The 20,465-nt window shown below is 30.9% G+C and overlaps 1 protein-coding gene across 11 annotated transcripts in view; it reads right to left on the reverse strand.

Annotated features, from left to right (window-relative positions):
- Positions 1 to 20,465, reverse strand: part of NBEA (neurobeachin) — a 536,625-nt gene that overhangs the window by 410,987 nt on the left and 105,173 nt on the right. For 10 of the 11 annotated variants that reach the window (XM_032496317.1, XM_032496318.1, XM_032496310.1 and 7 more), the window contains exons 11-14: positions 16,356 to 16,464; positions 6,641 to 6,793; positions 4,265 to 4,433; positions 403 to 482 (exon numbers count right to left, since the gene is read on the reverse strand). In XM_032496317.1, the coding sequence (XP_032352208.1) occupies positions 403 to 482; positions 4,265 to 4,433; positions 6,641 to 6,793; positions 16,356 to 16,464 (511 nt within the window). Of the gene's footprint in view, positions 1 to 402; positions 483 to 4,264; positions 4,434 to 6,640; positions 6,794 to 16,355; positions 16,465 to 18,639; positions 18,960 to 20,465 lie in introns of those variants that run through there. The other variant, XM_032496316.1, reaches the window with a different exon arrangement.

The raw sequence follows: 20,465 nt of genomic DNA on the forward strand, positions 1-20,465 counted from the left end.
CTTTTCTTAAAATAATGCAAATTACCAGAAAGCGTTACAATGTCAATTGCTGTGTACTTGCCTTTACTTTCTATTTGTCTTTATCTTAATATTTTAAAAATCCTACTGTGATAAATACATAATGTAAACCTTCTCAAACAGGGACACAGGTCATTTACTAGAATAAAATCTATATGCTCAATTTTCATGCATATGTTCCTCATCCATTTCTGCTACACCCATATGAAGGATCTCAAAGATTTAACAAAAAGTGAAGCTCAACAAAAGTTAACACTAAGATTTTGAAAGCAATTCATGCATTAAAGGTAGTTACTACTAATTTTACAGTAATGATTTAAACTATGCCAAAATTTTCTTTTCACTTAATATATTGTAATTTTTAATTAAGTAAAATCGTTTTACCTTTAATATAAGCTGTTTCAGGAAAAGTAGCATAAAAGCACGCAGTGATATAATTTCTTTTTGTGATGGCCGGGGACCATCTAGAAATAAAACAGAAAATAAAAGGAAAAAAAAAATTCCACTTATTATTATTATTTAACAATAAGCTTAATGCGATTATGTTGGGATATCACGGAATTCTTTAAGTTATATTCACTATAATTATACTTATTAGTATTAATTCTGTACAATTTCAATACAATCAGAGAATATAAATATTATTTTCAGATTTTTGGCAAGTAGTATGATCAGCAGTAAAGAAAGAAATGGGGTTGAGGAGGTGACAAGGGCTATTCAGTGTCAGAGCTGAAGACAGTCAGAGCCAACTAGCAATGTCAAAGCTGAGAAGGTGATGGGTCACATGTCAGAATGTTGGTTTCATAAAGTAGAATAAGTAAATATATTAAAATATTAAAGATAATAGGAGCCAGATTTCTCACTTTTGAAGGAAGAAAGCTGTAAATGTAGTAAATTTGAAGCTAGACTGAACCATGGGTTTTGGATTGGAATTGAAGATACTGGTATGAACTCATGGTTATTAACAGAGATCAGTTTAGATGTGTGTGTGTATATATGTGTGTATACATATATATGTGTGTATACATATATGTGTGTATATATGTATATGTATATATATATACGTGTGTGTGTGTATATATATGTATATGCATTTAAGCTTGTATTTTCAGGATCTGTCCAACAAGAATGCCTAGAAGCAATGACACCCAGAGAGCAATAAACACAATAAATACACCTATAACCCAGACCTTCCTTGGTTTCCAAAAAAACATATCTACAAAACAAGCTTCTTGGAAAAATGGCTAATTCCAGAACTGAGATAAGAAAAATATAAGATGAACCAAAAATATCTTGCACCAGAAAGCAAGCAAGTACTAAAAAATTATAGACATTTGTCATAAAGGCCCAAGAACTCAAGTGAAGGAGCTCCTAAGAGAAGAAGCCAGATCTCATACAACTTGAACATCAAAATAATGATCCAACTGAGGGGACAGACATTGCACTAAATCCTTGCAGTGGCTTGTTTTTTAAGTTTCACTGGAACAAACCACACCCATTCATTTACATACTGTCTGTGGCTGTTTCTCCGATACAGTGGCAGAGCTGAACACATGTAGCAGAGATCTATGGCTTCCTAACCCTAAAATATTTATGGTCTGGTCCTTTGCAGAGAAAGTGTGCCAACTGTTGATATAACATACCAAATAAAACAGAAATCCATGAAATTTACACTGAGACTAAACCAATAAACAAATAAAGTAGTAAATGAAGGAGAAAAATAAATTCCTCCTTATGGCAGAATCCAGATTAATAAATATCTTAGAAAATGTTGCCATTTGACAACCATCACAGTAAAAATCAATTCTGACAAGAGTCATCAAGATCTAAAACCAGCAGGTAAAAGTTTGTTGAAGAAAAGGATATTTACATAGTCTCCATGTATTTCTCCACCCAGTACTTATGATTACAGAGGAGAAAGTGGAATTTTATAGTAAAGAAACCTGGTAGACACCAAAAGTTAACATCCCTAGTAATAAAACAACTCAACATCATGTGCCTTTTGACATGGTAACAACGACACAGAACTTGTATGACTTCTGTGTGATTCCTTCCAAAAATGAAAAACCTGAGTCATCATGAGGAAATATCAAATAAATTCAGATTAAGGGACAGTCTGAAAATTTGCCAATATTCCTCAAAAACATCAAGGCTATGGAAGACAAGGACTTACAAAAAGAACTATTCTAACTGAAAAACATTAAGGCGACAAGACAACTAAATCCCATATGATCCTCGACTGGGATTCAGGGAAAGAAAAAAAGACTAGAAAGCATATTATTAGAATAATTGGTGAAATTTGAATGGGATTTTTGGATTAGATGATAGTAGTGTATTAATATTAATTACCTGATTTTAACAGTTGCCCTTCATTATCTAAGACAGTGCCCTTACTTTTTAGGAAATAAACATTATTTAGGAGTAAGAGGGTACCATATCTATAATTTATTCTCAATTGATTCAGAAAAAATATGCATATTTGTTTATATAAAAATAGAATGGTTTCTACATGATAAAATGTAGAATACTGAGAAATATGGTGGGGGTATGTAAGAATTCTTTGTATAATTCTTGCAACTTTTCTGTAAATTAAAAATTAATTTTTTGAACCATAAATGAATATGTGTGAATGTATGATTTGTCTAGAGTAGAGAAAACTCTATCAGAGTGTAATTTTAAAAAATAGGGCTCTGAATCAATAGACATGATTTAGATTTTAGATCTGTTACTTTGTATCAACTTTCAGTTTCCTAACATACAAAATGGGAGTGATATTTACAACATAATTATAGATAGATATGGTCCTATGTGTATTTATAAATATGTTTATGTATATATAATTATATTACACATAAATGATTCAAAAAAATTAACATGTAGGGTACTTAGCATAGATTCCAACTCATGGTAAGTATTAAGTTAATTTCAGACATTATTAAATCTAGAAGCAATGGATTGGGAGTTCGAGATCTGCAGATACTAAGTACAGAATTTGCAGAGAGCAACATATAAAATAGATAAACAACCAGTTTATACTATAGCACAGGAAGTATATTCAATACCTTGTAGTAACCTATAATGAAAAAGCATATGAAAATGAATATATGTATGTATATGTATGACTGAACTATCATGCTGTACACCAGAAACTGATGTAACACTGTAAACTGACTATACTTCAATAAAAAATTTAAATAAATAAGTGAATAAATACAAGCAAAGGAAAAAGCCATAAATGACAGAATATAGATTTGAGTGTAAATAACACAATTTTAAAGTCACATTGATAAAATGAAAGACATAAAAGTAATAATAACTGAATACTAAAATAGTGAAATTTGATTTTTCCTTATCAAAAAAATTTTTATGAATTGTAATTTTCAATGCTATTATGAGTATGCTGAGAAAAGCACCCTAATGTACTGCTGGGGAAAACTGTAAGCTAGTACAGTATTTCTGAAAAAATTCACAATATTTGTCATGAAGCCATTTCTCAGTAATTGTAAACAAATCAAAGATGAGGTGAATAATTACAAAGGAATAGATCACTGCATTATTTATAGAATCAAAACTTTAGAAACATGTAAATGGTATATCCCCTTAGATTACTATGTAGAGCTGAGGAAAAAAACACAAGAAGAAAACAAGAAAATTTAAATTCTGTGAAAGAGTTTAAATATTTCACATGTTTATGCAACAAAGAATAGGAGAAGCACATACACCAAACTTGTAATAGTAACTGTTCCTGGGGTTTGGGTTATGAATAATTTTTTCTTCTATATTATTTTATTTTATATGAATACATGCTCAAATAATTAGGAAAACTGGCAATATTTTTAAAACAACACACTACTTTGAAGAATTAAATTAGATTCTACTACACTTGGAACAAAGAGTAAAGTTTAGGGAAAACATATAAAGAAAGGAAACAATCCCAAAATGTTTAAACAACTGTATTAGAACACATTGGCTATGATCAACATCATTCATCTGTTTTTAATATTATGTTATCTTCCTGAATCACAACAACCATATAGGCTATTTATTTTACCTACCTTTATTCCAAAAAATAATTTAATACCAAAGGTATAAGCTTCTTCACCACAATAAATTCTCAATATACCAGTCTACTACATAAGAAAGACAACAGGTCAGAGTTAATTTCATAACCATGCACATCTGTTCACTGTAATAGCACTCAGGATACAGAGCAATCACAGTACAGTGTAAGAAGTATTGTACTTACCTAAACCTTTGGGTGTAATGCCACTACTGTCAGCAGGATTAATGACCCAGTAATAATATTTTAGTGTGTGCATTAGCTGTAATACTGTTCCTACTCTGCGTATAGTGGTGTAAATGGTAGCAGTTCCAATAAATTCAGCAGACAAATAAGTGTACAGGGAAAGTTGAACCTAATACAGAATATGAACAAAGCATTAAAATAAAGTTAAAATGCCTGAAGTGTTTATATTACAAATATACCTTCTATTCTAATTTAAATGCAAATTATTAAAGGCCAAGAATCATTTATTATGAGATTAAAAATAACTACTTACTAAATGTTATTTGCATTAAAAATAATCTACAATCAACACATTATAATAAAATTTATTTTAATAAAGGTAATCTAATAATTATTAATAAAATAATTTAAATGATTCAATAATTCCATTGAAGTATCTGATATATCAAATTATTTAAAAGGCCAACTAGACTAAAGAGATTAATCAAAGCACAGTGCAGCAGTTCAAAGGAACAGAACTTAATGTTAGTCAGCTACATCATACTTAGAATATACTGTTGTCATAGATCCTACAAGTTTATGTAATTTCAGATCTTCTTAATCTATTGCCACAGTATCAGAATCTAACCATGTAAATAAACAGAAGGCAAGTTTAAACACCTTGTTTAAAGAGTGAACAAATTTCAAGTTTGAGTTTTAGCACAATTACTATGACAAACTTTGTTTAAAAGTAAAACTTAAATATTATCTAACCAAGGTTATGTGGGAGATTTGAAGATTATATGGCAGCTCAAATTCATAAAAAATGTCCCTCATTATTGACTTCTTCCAGAATATAAAAGGTCTAAATTTAGGTATGCAAAATAATAAAAATTTTGTTGATATTTAGAAAAAAATGTATGTATATATTTATTTTAAAACAAATACTTCTACATATCATGATATAAACTCTATATTCACAATACAAGCAATTTTTCAGCCATAATAATGACAATTATCATAATCTAACTAGTTATCTATTATTTTCTCTTTTCCTTTATTTAATAACCAGTGTACCAGATTCTCTTTCTTGGAAAGGTATGAATCACATCTAATGACTTCAGAATGCAGTCATTACATCCAATTATTTTTTACCGTTTTAGAGTTGATTTTCAAGAGTTCCTTGTCTATTATGAATTTTATTTATTGATATTTTCTCCAACTTTTTATTCTGAAAATTTTCAGACTAACAAAAAAATTGTTTACATCATAACAAATTTACCAACTGTTAATATTTTTCCATATCTGCTTTATTTCTATGATATTATATATAGTTGTATAAATATATTCTGATGAAATGTTTCAAAGGAAGTTGCTGACATTCAGACACTTTACTACTGAATACTTCAGTGTAAATATCCTAAGAATAATGACATTCTCCTACATAGACCATAATACAATTCCTCCACTCAGTCAATTTAACTCTTTCACAATGCTAAGGTCTAATTTAGCGTTCATACTCAATGTTTCCCTTTTGTCCTGATAATTTTTGACATTGTAAAAAGCACCTCCTAACCTATCATCTGTTTATTAACATTATCTCTGAAGGTCATTTAACAAAATCTTTCATTTTGATATCATCAAATGCATTAATTGTTTCCCCTAAATAGAAAGGTTTTGAAGGTCATATTTAAGAACTTTTTGACTATCCCCAAACTGCAAAGATATCTTTCAACAATTTCTCCTATTAGTTTTACAGTTTTTAACTTTTCAAATTTAGGTCTTAAATTTAAATGGGGTTCACTTTTGTATAAGGTAAGAAATAAGGCTTCAACTTTTTTTTTTCCTTTTTATGAGCAACCATTACCACTATCTAGTTCCAGAACTTCCTCATCACTCCATAAGGAAACAATTTTTAACTATAGTTTCATTTTATTTTAATATTTACATATTTACCATTTTGTATTTTGGTACGGCCTAATACAACTGCTTTTTTTTTTTTTGGTTCTGCAACAAAATTTATTATACAAAGAAAGAATACTTTGAACAAATAGACCCTAGATATTTCTATTAATAGTATTTGGTTTATTTAAAAGGCATTCTGGTTGACTATCAAAAGAACTGAAAAATCCAAATATTTTCTTTTTTTAAATTTGTCTTTTTTTTTCCTTTTTCGAGGGGCAATTAGGTTTGTAATATATTTATTTAATTACTTATATTTATGGGGGTACTGTGGTTTGATCTCTGGACCTTGTGCAAGCTAAGCATGTACTCTACCACTGAGCTATTACCTCCCCAAATGTTTTCTACTGTATAATCTAGGTCTAATATCTAGAACTTACATGTATAATTTATAACATTACACTAATATAAAATGAATAATAATAAAGTGTGTACCTTTGCAGGTGTATGTATCCAGATGGCTGGGTTGAATAAAATGTGATCACAAAGCTGCTTCAGCAAAGGTGCTCCATGAGATAAACCATCAAGGTATTTTGCAAAGGATAAAAATTGCTCCAGGACAGCTCTAGTTATATGAACTCTTGATGACTAAAGAAAGAAAACAGAAATTCCAGCTGGAAATATACAGATTATCAAACTGTAAAACTGCTGACTTAGAATAAGTACATACAAATTTGTCATAACACCTTTCTTAATACTATAAATAGAGAATAGAACATTCTATACTTTCTTTGCTATTCAAAATTTAATTAGATTTAGAAACCTAGAATTTTAAGATAGTTCTCTAAATGTTAGTTTATTATTTGAAGTTCTTTCGAGGACAACTGCAGATAAATAACTCAGGTTAAATAACGCCACTCTCAACTCAAGCTAAAGAAATAAAATAAGTTGCAAATAAAAATAATTTCATTTCATTTGTGTAGAAATTTACTAACAAGTAAGATCTTAGACAAAGAAAATTAAAATGGAGTGGAATTACTATCATGATAACACACACACACACAGAACTAGGGAAAGAGAAGTGCTTTCATTAGCTCTAAACCAAAGTGAAAATAAAGTGACCCTACCATTCCAATAAAACCTTTCTTGCAAAAGATAAAATTGAGTTTCACAGGGATGAACGCAATGCATCTGGCTTCGCATAAAACCTCCCCGGCCTTTCAAATCCATTATTTGAAAAAGCAGATCTCACTCTCCTGGAAATACTGCCTCCCTTGGCATTCATGACCCTCATATTACTCTTCAGCATCTTTTGTTTAAAAGATGGAAACTACTGAAGATTATTTCTTTGGCCTTCTCTTCATAAATACACTCTCCCTAGATTATATTTTTATGCTTCTACAGCTTTATATAACCCTATCTCTAAGCTAAGTACTCTCATCAAGAATTTTCAACTACCATCACCAATATATAACCTATCATCAATGGTAGTTAGATAAACAACAGATTTCCCAAAATTCAAACCAAACCTTCAAGCTGCACTGTCCCATACAGTAGCCACTAGCCATAGGTGGCTACTGGGCCCTTGACATGGAGCTAGTCCTAAGTGATATGTGCTGTAAGTGTGGATGCACTGGATTTTTAAGGTTTCGAATGAAAAAAAATAATGCAAAATATCTACTATTCTTTTTGTTGTTAAGTTTATGTTGAAGTGATAATATTTTGGATATACTAGTTTAAATAAAATACATGATCAAAATTGATTTCATCTGTTATTTCTTATCAGAAAATTTTAAATGACATATTAGGCTTGCATTATATTTAACTAGACAATGTTACCCTAGCGTATAATTTCAGAGAAAATATTATAGTGGAAATGCTCTTTGTAAAAACTAGTAATTTAAATATATCTTCCTATGAAAAATTTCTTTTTTGTTAGCTAGTGATCTTTTTGTAGTATCACCATCCTCCCTAGGGTAAAGAATCACCTACCACTCAACCCTAAAGCACAGGTAACATCACATCTTTATCTCCAAGATCCATGGATTGAAGTCCAAATATCAGTATAGGATGAATTAAGATCCAAAAGGGACTAAGTTGTCTTACCAATTTTATTTCCCATATGACCTGCTTACATTCATCATGCTCGTAACAAGGGCAACGCAATAAAATTGACCTACACGTGCCACGCATTTACATACCTCCACATAAGGGGTCACAAACTCAAATAACTACGATATGCAAGTGGTTAACAATAATGCATGAATTAGGGCAGGAGACAATAAAGAGTAGTGAGGCCTGCCTAAGGTACTTAAAGGAAATAAAATTCAAAACTAAAACACTTTTCACTGAGTCAAACAAAATACTTCTTTGGGCCAATTTCATGTGCACACCAGGCTGCTTCACCGCCTTTCTCTATCATGCTGCTTCAACTTGTAAAACCCTCACATCCATTTCCTTTTCTTTAAAGGCAGAGTTCAATGCTTTTCATTTAGTCCCTCAGAAAATATGCATGTTGGGCACTTAGTATTTGCCACGTACTCTCCTTGGCATTGTAAAAAGAGCAGTTAAACAAAACTGAGGGAAAAAAATCCTGTCTTGGTAGAACTGACATTCTAAGTGAAGAGACAGTAGAGAATTACAGCAAATAAATAAAAAGGCAAAATATGTAACATATTAAATATGGTAAGTGCATAAAAAGAACACGAAGTGGATAGAAAATCTGTGGAAAGGTGGTTTTTAACCTTTAGACTTTTTAAGGTTTTACTGAGAAGGTAGCACTTAACTAGTTTGAAGTATGATAAGGCTGGCAATGATTTTGTGCTAGCAGCTGTGTGTCTGACAAAACATGATGGTGAGTAGATATGCAACAGTCCTACAAAATTCAAACCAAGCCTTAGATCATAACTTCACATGAAAATTTCCTAAGATGGAGGAAATGATGCTAACAAATAGCTGTTATTAAAAGGGGGACAGGAGACAAAGACAAATGTTTGAGCTAAAAAAAGCAGATAGGGCCCTCACTTTAAAGGAACTTTAGTGAAAAATAATACTTTTAAATTCTAAAATATTTTATTTATGGATAGGAGAATAAAATTAAATAAGAGAGCACTGGGTTATTTAAACCTTCAACCAGCTCCTTCACCAGTTATGATTTCATATAGCTTATCTTATACATTCTATTTTTATTCAGTAATAATGATTTCAAGAACATTGTATAATACATTCTACTTTCATGCTTAAAACCGAGAAATAGAACAGTTAGAACTTGTTCCTAAATAGTGTTATAGATCAGATTTTAGCCTATAAAAATTGTAATGTGTTTGTAAACAAAAGCGATATAAAATCAGACTGACCATTATTGACACATTCATTTCAGGAAGTAATTCATAATCTGGAAACAAGTTTTTAACTTTCTCCATATTACTGAAAAATATGCTAGAGTCATCACATGAGGGCTTCCATATTACTAAAAAATTCCCATTTTTCATAGCATTTAATGCTGTTGGTTAACAATTTTTAATTCTAAAATTGATCTTCAGGAAATGTTTTTCTAAAATTGTTTTTTTAATTGGCCAACTCAAAATCCTACCAGGCATAAAGTGGATGTTCACTTCAATAGTATGTCACTTTTACCTGTAAGTATGTAGCACTTATTCCTTCTGCTTTGTATTACTGTTAGTTGCTCACATACCTTTCTTTCATGATATGAAAAAGGACACTATCTTATTCATCTTTTATCCATAAATCCTCAGTAAGTGTTGAACTGAATTCATGTCAAATTCAAGAATAGAGTAAGAACAGAAGAGGTAAGACAAAACTCAGATTAGAAGCGAATGAGAGAAGGATGTTCATTTCTGTTTTCATGTGTTTACTGTGACTGCTTTAAAATATTTTTTATTTTGATATTTGGTTTCATTTTTTCAAGTAAAGTCATTTTCAAAAGAAATTTATACTTGGACAACTTACATTTATAAATCTGTAAAGTGTAAGCTATGGAATTTAAACTGTATGACATTACTTTGTGTGATAACAGTACATAATTTGCAAAAAGTACTATATAAGGTACAACTAAACATATTTGGAAGTAGAATCTGAAAAGCTAGAAAAAACAATTATATATAACATCTACTCCTGAAGTACCTAAACCAAAAAGGAGCAATGGATTTTACAGAGAGAAATTGTTACTCAGTAAAAAGAAGTCTTTCCCATACTTAGAGCAGCCCACAATAGAATGCATTGCCAGAAATACTCATTTTTATTAGAAATGTTTTCTATAGAATTCAGTATGTGTGTGTGTGTGTGTGTGTGTGTGGAGAGAGAGAGAGAGAGAACATGCATTATATATTAAGCAAAGTGTGGGAAATTTTAATTAGTAGAGTTATATCTAAAAGTAGCTGATCTTCATTATCCATTTTGCTCCTCCCAGGACACTAAGATTGAGGTCCAAAGAGCCTAACCCAATGTGAGTAACTTATGGGTACTGTTGTTCTCTGGCAGGGGAGGACAGAGGCAGACAGCAATTAGTTCAAAGACCATCATCAAACTTTTCATGACAACAGTTGGTTCAAAGTAGGCCAAGACCTAAGCTAATCAATCAAGTTGGAGGGAAGGACCTTGTTCAGTAATTGGGAGAAAGACGCTCTCTGTTTCCATCTGGATATGAAGGCTTATAGAATCAAATCCACCTGGCAAGCTTGTATGTAACCGCAAAGGATAGTAGCTATAGCAAAAAATCATAACTGCAGACAGCAGAGCAGAGATATTGAAAAAAGAAAACCTGGGTCTCTAATGATATAACTGAGACTCAGACAACCAAACCCTGAAGTCCAACTCACTAGATATGTTTTCCTGACGGCACCGTTCCACTTTCCAATCTTTCCCATCCTATTTCTGTGCTGGGGAGACTCCCTTGTCTACTGGCTTCCAGTTGGGTTTGACTAGTTGGAAACTCCAGCGGGAAATTAAAGGATAGGAAGAAAATGATGTTTGTGGTTCATTTCCCTGGTTTCACCCCTTCAGGTCAATACACTGTATTCTTTTATTAAAGACCACACTTCTCCTGTAGTTACAATAACTTTCTATATGAGTTATGCTAAACATTCACTCCTCTCATCTCTTCAGACTTTGCTAATTTCCCTTAACGGTCACAACTTTTTAAAGAGCCTTGCATCAAACTCTTCTCGATAACCAAGTTTGAATGTGGCACCTGTTTCCTACCAGGACTACAAATGATAAGCCACCTATGGCTAGACCTCCAGTTACATTAGCAAGCATGATTCCTTAATGTTTAAGCTCTTTGAATCAAATTTTTGTTAACCACAATAACAAATAATAAATGCATTCAATTACCTCTAACTTTTTTTTCAAACTCACATTCTGGCAAAATAAAACAAAACAAAAATACCTTAAGAGTTTTTCATGAAACAATCTAAATGTGATGAATAAGGAGGCCACTCATTAGACTACCTTTTTGGTAACTAATTTACATCTTCTAAGACAAGGAGATAAAGCTAAGTGACAGTTAACCATTAACTTGTTTTTAGTTGATGATAAAATAAAAAATGGAACCTTATCTATAATATTTACCTGGCAGATGATTATTTAGAAATAAAAATCTGTGGACATTAATCTGAGAAAAATGAAAAAGGTATTCTTTCTATGTAATCAGATAAAAATGCAAGTGCTTTTCATTTATTTAATTCAATTTAACAAACATTTATTGAAGGAGGCACACTTTTAGGTGCTGAAGATAAAGCAATAAGGTAAGAGAAAAAATATGGTCTCTGTTTTCTTGAAGCTGAGGCTAAATTCAAGTGGAAGGAGGCAATAACAAGTAAAAAATGTCAGACTGGTGCTGTAAAAAATTAGCAAAGTAGGGAGACAGTCATTGATGGTTATCAAAGGAGTACTATTTTATTTAGAGTGATCAAGGAAGACTTCTTTTATAAGATGTCATAAACAAAATCCTGAATGAAATGCAGAATCAAGCCATGTGGCTAACTACAGAAAGAGTGACCACAGCTACAGAAAGAAATGCAAAAGTCCCGAGATGAGCACATGCTTACAATTTTAGTTTTTAAGGGAAAGGCCTGCAAAGAGGCCTTTGTATGGTCAATATGGCTGAAACAGAGAAAGAACGAATGAGAATGGTAAGAGATGATGTCATAAGTAAGAGACTTATAAATTTACTTTGAGAAGGATGGATTAGTAAGATTTGAAACATCTTCAGAGGACTAGTCTGATTGCAAGTGAAAAATGGACTATGGGTAACTAGTGGTGAAAGATAATGATTGCTTGAACAAAGATGGTAACAGTATAGAAAGGAGTAGTAAGCAGGAAGCAGTCATTGATCGTGGATATGTCTTGATACTAAGACAACATAATTTGCTGCCAGTATGAATTTAGTGTGTGAAAAAGAAGAGTCAAAAAGAATGAACATTTTTGGTCTGAACTACTTGTTGGATGGTAATGTTAGTATCTAAGAGAGAGAAGACTAAGGGATGTAAGATTTAAGAGGAAAATCAAAGGCAGCAGCTTAGATAATTTAGATCTGTGAAGCTTATTAGACATCCAAGTGGGGCCAAATATGGGGACTGAAATTCAAAGGAGAGGTTGTAGTTGGAGATACACATTTGATAAGTAGTATTTACAAAATAAGGAAAGCTAAGGAAATGCTAAGCTCAATTAAAGTGTAAACAGAAAAATGAAAAGGTTTCCAGCAGTCTTTAGAATTTAGAAAGAAGAGAAAAACTACTAGGAGAGAATAAAACAAGGCCAAGGAAACAGGAAGAAAGCAAAGAAAGAATGTTGTCACAAAATACAACTGAAAAAAGTATTTCAAGAAGGAAAGAATGTTAAACTAAAATGTTGTTACAAGGTCAAATAAGATGAAGACTTGAGAATCATAAGATTTAAGACTGTGAAGGCTATTAGTGACACTGACGTAAGCCATTTTAAGGGAAGTATAAGGATGAAAGCCTGATTAGAATGGAAATGGATCTCAGACTACACAGGATTCCAGGAATATAAGAATACTTAATTTCAAAAATCAATTAATATAACTCATTAAACTAAGGAAAAAATGTAGAAGTATCATAATTATCTCAAAGTAGAAAAAGCATTTGATAAAATTCAGCATCTGTTTATACTGATAAAACACTTAGCAAACTTGAAATAGATTCTTTATATGATTTTTAAAATATACAAAAAGTAATCTACAACATATATTATACCTTTGTCTTTTATTGAATACTTTGCCCATAAGATCTGGAACAAGACAGGGATGCCCAATATTACAATTTATATTACACACTATATTGGAAGTCTTAGTGCAGTAAGTCAAGGAAAAAGACATTAAAAGAATAAATATGAGAAAGGAAAAAATAATTCTCAGATGGTATGCCTTTTCACAAAGAAAAATTTCTGAAGAATCTACAAACTAGTAGAATTAATAAAATAGTAAAACTGGTATATAAAAGGTCAATATAAGCACAAATTGTATTTCTATGTACCAATGACAAATTAAAAATTAAAAATTTTAAAACTTCAAGTATCTAGGAATAAATCCAATAAAAAGACAGAGAATTTCTTATACAGAAGACTAACAAAGAGACCTAAACAAATAGAAGGATATATACTAAGTGCATAAATTAGAAGATTCAGTATAAAGATATCAACATAATGTAAGGACCAAAAAACACCCAAGGCAATCTTGAAGAACAATACAGCTAGATGAGACACTATGAGATAGCCACATGTACTAAAAAGCTATACAAATTAAGACAGTGTTGTATTGCTTCAGAAATAGGAAAAAGAAAACCTGTAACAGATTCTGGAAATGATCCCACTTATATATGGTGACCTGATTCATGATAAAGATTAGATTAGATACAGGTGTGGTAGAAAATAATCTTTTTGGTAAATGATACTAGGTTAGCTAGATAAATATACACCGTAAAAAAAGCCCTTTGATTCTTATACCTCATGCTATACACAAAATTCAGTTTCAGGAGAACTGTAAATTTAAATGTGAAAAATATAACAAAATTTTGAGGAAAAAGTAGAACAGACTGATGGCTTTGGGAATACATACGAATCTAAAATGGACTAATCATAAAATAAACTGAAAATTTGACCTACATTAAAATTAAGGACTTCTGTTCATCAAAAAACACCGTTAAGATAGAGAGTGAAATGGCAAGTCACAGAAAAAGACATTTGTGATACATCCCCAATAAAGGACTCATATCCAGAATACATACAGAATTCCCAGGAATCAAGGAAGACTACTCAGTGAAAATGACAGACAACCTAAATGAAAAAGGGCAAATGCTCCAAACAGGTATGTAGCAAAAGAACACAGGCAAAGGACAACAAATACATGAAAATGCTCAACCTAATTTGTCATCAGGGAAATGAAAATTAAGATATAATGTAATTCACAGAATGGAAGACTGTCTTGGCAAATCATATATCTAATAAAGGATCAGTATATAAAATAAGAATCTCCTACAACTCAATAATAAAAAGACATATCCCAATTTTTTAAAATGGTCTTCTTAATAAACATTTCTCAAAAACTACATAAATAGCCAATAAGCACATGAAAAGATGCTCAACATCATTAGACATTACAGATGTGAAATACAAAAATGATAAACCATTGATACCCACTAGAGCAGCTGGAAAAAAAAAAAAACAGGTAACAACAAGGGTTGCCAAGACTATGAAAAGACTGGAAGCTTCATACACTGCTGATGGGAATGTAAAATGATAGAGCTGCTTTGGAAAACATGTGGAAGTTTCTCAAATGGATAAACACAGAGGTACAGTAGGCCCTAACAAATCAATTCATAGGTATCTACCCAAGACAAATAAAAACATGCCAGCACAGAAAGTGTAAAAGAATTTCCACTTTAGAATTATGCTGGTAAATCCTCGGTAAATTGATGAAAAGTACATTCAGGAGGTAGTTCTGGATAGCTATCTTGTCATGCACAGCAGCGTTACAAAGGTATTTCATAATATCTAATTCATGTAAAATATAATTTAACATAACTCTTCTAACTAATTCTTAATATTCTAGATATAATAGGAAAAGTTTTTCATGATTAAAAAAAAATAAACCAGATAGCCTTAATGAAAATCTTAGTAACGCTGCTGAGAAAATATCTCAATTAAGAAATGCTGCCTATCATTGATCTACTTACTAATCTACCACTCCTCAATCACCAATCCTTCAAGAAAGAAAAGTACTTGTTTCAAGAGAAGACGAGTTAGAGGAATTTCAAATGTAGAACAATCTGAGGGGAAAAATTATCTCCAAAAGCCCTCTAAATTTTATTTCCCAAAAATAAGTTTATTCCTCTTAGTTGAGGTCTCAGGGACTTCTATTATTTGTCAAATAGTTCCATTTACAGAGCAGCTGAATGTTAAAAGAGTTAACTGATAAGAAGAGGTTTGGGAGCACTAATGATCGTGATAGATATTTCTTTAGGAAAAAAAACACTTTTATTAATGAAATCTCACTTTAATTTTTGAAGGAAATTACATGATGCAACCAAACTCTCAATAATACCATAATCAGAAATCCAGCACTCATTACCATAATGGTATATAGTTGAGACTAAAGCAAAGAAGGTCATTAAAATAACAGGGCATAAATGACACAACATGGGAAAAATTAAAGTGATCTAATGTGTATTGTTTACACTATGTATTGACTAGAAAAAAAGCCATTTTAAATATTCAAATATATCAAAATCAGATACAAAGTAAAAAATGTTTCTGTTGCTACAAATTCAGATTTTTTTACGTATTAACTGAAAAAATAGAGCTAAAACAAATTAAATCCATTCAAACTAAAATTCATAAAATTTGGAAGAAACTTAGTTTAAGTATAAAGATAGTAAAGAAACAATTTGAAAAAAGAAGAGAAAATACAACTTTGAAAAAAATAAATAAAATAATTTTTCTTTACTTTCTGTTTTTACTAAACATTTCTTAATTATACAGATTTCAAACACTCAATATAGTTCAATGTCTACACATAGTCCAAGTGCATAATACAAAAATATCTGTGCCTTAACCAACAACGTGGCCTCTGCACAGTCAATGGAAAGGGAAACCATGGAAAAAATATAATTAGTAATTGTCAGATGTCTATCTGTGAAGGCTACACAAAAAATCATCAATACATATCACTTACCTTTTCAAGTAAGTAGCCAATGACTAAAAAGCCTTTTCCACCCAGCATCTGTTCTTGCATGGCTACTGAACTTTTAAGTAGTTCAACCAGGAATGCCAAAAGAGTAGCACTGCATGTAAAGTACAGATAATTCCATTATGTAATCATCAAATATTGTCATAAACATAGTGTTTCACTTCAGTATTTTATTATCCCAAAACGTAACAACCATACTCAAATCTAAATGCTATTTTGCTATCATGACTTATTATGCAAGAATGTATTTTCTCACAAGCAGGAGAAAAATAGTTTTATCTCGTTAAAATTACACATTATATAGAAACATAACTGTAGAGTTTTTTTAATATTCCAAGGTAAAACATCAAAGTTTACCTCTGCATACATATTCCCTGCTTCAAGTAAACCTAACATAAGAAACATACCCACAAATATTGTACCTCTCCACAATAAAGATTATCATAACATTCTTTAGAAGAACACGGTATCTTAGAAAATTTTAAATATGTACATATATTTAAATATTGCTTTGGAAGAATACATTTATTTTTTAAATAAACTTTTCATTTAGACCTATGTTTTAAAAACAACATATATATTTAAATATCCAGAGAAATATGCAACATGTTACTTATGTCCATATATGCCCTCAGAAAAGTTCATGAGAGCGAAGAAAATAAGATGATTTATGTAATACTGAAATAAAAAGTGGCAATTAATTACACAATGTATACACAAACACATAAAAGCAAGCAAAGATATGTGCCAAAGATAAAGTACTTGATATGTCTGTTGAATAAAGGAAGAAACAAAAGAAAAATAAATGACTGCATTACATTAAGCTTTTAAAATATTACTTCACAAAATTACATAGAACAATTTTCAACCAGCAGAATTGATACATGACAGCATTCCTCATTAAGAAAATATATAGTCCTTCGCTGTAGAAGCTTACTGTAGTTTGTAACAATAAGTGACGATAAGTCAGACTTCTTCAACAATTAAAATAATATCCATTTATTCTGCGTTATAATGTACCCCAAACTGTCTATTTACATTCACATAAACTTCTGAATACATTTTAAATGCACACTCATCTCTATATGAAATTAAGAAAATCTGGTAATGAGAAAAACCTGAAAATTATTAAGGCTTAAAAGGAATCTAACACTATTCTATTTTCCGAAAGTATACTAGCTCTTCAGGTTTCAATAGGATTGACAACACTTTTCTCCGATAATGCAGCTATTCATGTTCAAATCAGAAATATTCTCATTAAAAGAATCAACAGGAAAATTAGCATCATCCTTATTATTATAAAAACTGATAGCTTAATGGATTACATGATATCAGCTAGAAAAATATAGTATATATCTGTAAATAAAGTATTTCATTACAAGAAACTAAAATTCAATTATATTAACTGGCCGTATATCTTTGAACCACAAAATAAACCCCAGTAAGCTAGTATTGCAAATCAATGATACTCTTTTACTTTGTCTCAAAGTCAAAGATAGACATTTAGAAGAAAAACACAACTACCAAGGAATGCCTTGGGATTTTTTTTTAAATGTTTCTGTAAGTAAGAACAGCTATTAAGCAATCTAGTTCATTTTACATGAATTATATCAATAGTCAAAGCCACTCCACAAATAACTGCTTCAACACTATTACACATAATACTTTCACCTAAATGTCTGAAAAGAATAAAGAAAACTACTGCATAGAGATTACACAATTTCCTAAGCTGTTCACGGAATTCTTACCTACACCTGAGTTAGTGATTTAGGGGGAAAGATGACTAAAACTCCTAAACATCAGCACTGCCCAAAACAAAGACTAGAAATGCTATGGTCCCTATAGTCCATGAAAAAAAATAATTTTTCTTACAATAAATTACCCTCCTGTGTAGAACCATACAAAATGACAAAGATGCTGTGGATTTTCTTATTCTTTTATGTCAGAAGGACTGCTCTTTCTCAATATCTAATGAATTAACTCAGACTTCTAAACACAGTGGAGTTCCATTGCACAATCAGAAATATTAATTTTATTGTTCTAAAATATTAATATACGACTATCCATATAATGTTAATTTCACTCAATTTTAACTACAAAAAATCACTAACAAAGTATTTTTAATATATACCTAAACCCAATGCAATAGCAATACTACATCTTTTCAAAAAATCTTTAAAAATAGGTATATTTGACATGGTGGACTTAATAGTAAATAGATGGCCATCTTCGAAGAGGTACATTTTCAAACATAATTTAACAAACTTACCAGTAACTAAAATGCATCGGATTGCTGCAGGGCTCACAATAAACTTGCAAAATTCTGTGTACTGCCATACAAAATTTCTCTCCATTCTTGCCTATTTCCAACTCCCCTAGATACAAAGGCAAATATAAAGGATACTTCAGCCCATTCCTATATCTCCTACATACCACTTCCTGTCTAGACACATCAGTTCATCTGCAGAGGATCTAAATATATAGGATAAACCAAAAAGCAAGTATCTGTATCAGCCCAAACTAGTATACACAACATAGAACATTCTCTTGAAAAGTATAGCAATACCTAGAAACGGATTTTCACCAGAATATTCTACTTAAAAGACAAAATGTATACTGATTTTTATCTCATTAGTAAAATTGCTAAACTTTTCAATAGACAGTACTATAACATATGTTCTGTAAGTAGCAATTCTACTTCAGGAAGGGTTAAGGGTTTTTAATCCTGCCTCCTTTTAAGGAAAATGACACTAATGATCTATAGGATTATTTCTTCAAAATAATTACCATCTTCCAATTCTTCATAAGCTTCAATTAAATTAAGAAATAATATTTATTTCAAATATCATACTAATAAAGGGCTAGACCTTAAGGAAGGAAATAATATAATATTACCTCTAATGACTTAGCATATTTATAATCTCTCCAGAGCTTTCTGGCCCATATTATTAAAGAATTACCACAGTAGTCTTGGCCCACAAATACCTGAGAATATTTAATAACTGTGTATGAACATGATTCATTTTTGTTCCTAATGGAAAAATACGTAGTACATTTAGGATCCATTAAAATTTATGTAAATATAGATTTTGACTTAATAGTAATATAAATTAATCCATTTCAATTTGTCCAATACTTATTCTTTAAAAACAACTAATGGAGATAACTCATGTAATGTGATCCCAAAAGTTTTATTATCTTTGAGGTATTTTATTATTTAAAGGTGCAAAATATCATAAAGACAGACCTAAGTTACAACCGAAATGATTAAGATTGAAAATATAACCTACATTCAGTTCAAAGGCAGCTCTTTGAGTACAGAAACTGTCTTTTCAATTTGCTTTGTACTGAAACAAACAAACTACCTCAGCTAGATGGGCTGTTTAAATATATTTAAAAGGATGGAATTAATAATGCAAAACTCGAAGATTCCTCCTGAAATTCAACAACTCCTCTTATATAAGGGTGTTTTTAATCTCTCAAGAAACATTACAGGCAAAATAATTGTCAGAATAAATTAAGGAATAGATTAAATTCCAATAAGGTTTAAAGTACCAGTCAAGCGGGAATTTTTTCTGACTTTTTCATAAGGTTTCAACTCTTAGGTAACTTAATTTAGTAATTTAGTATTGAGAAACACTGAAATCTTGCTAAAATGATATAATTCTATCTAATTCCAGTTTCTTTGCTCTTTCTTTCACTACAAACTCTTCCAAGATCAGAGTGGTCATAGCAGTAATAAAACTGTAAAAGAAATCAACTCAGGTCCATACTCAAGATAATTTCATTCTCAACCTAATTAATTTCCAGTGACGTTCAAAAATATCTCACAATAAGTTAGAAGAGTTAAATTCCTTCACAGTTCAAAATTAGAAAGGTCTAAACCAAAAGTTTCTAACTGCGGGTACATTTAGCTGTCACTTTTAGACAATGTATTTCTGAAGATGCTATCTGAAAACACCACTGCCTAACTGCCTACCTATGCAATAAACCCTAATACACAAACTGTCACATTCATCATTTCCGACATCAAGTGGAGATACATGCCGAAATAAGTAAAATACATTTATCTGCAGAGTCAAATAAGGAAAACAG

The sequence above is a fragment of the Camelus ferus genome, chromosome 14 (assembly GCF_009834535.1).
Source record: "Camelus ferus isolate YT-003-E chromosome 14, BCGSAC_Cfer_1.0, whole genome shotgun sequence".
Classification (NCBI taxonomy): domain Eukaryota; kingdom Metazoa; phylum Chordata; class Mammalia; order Artiodactyla; family Camelidae; genus Camelus; species Camelus ferus.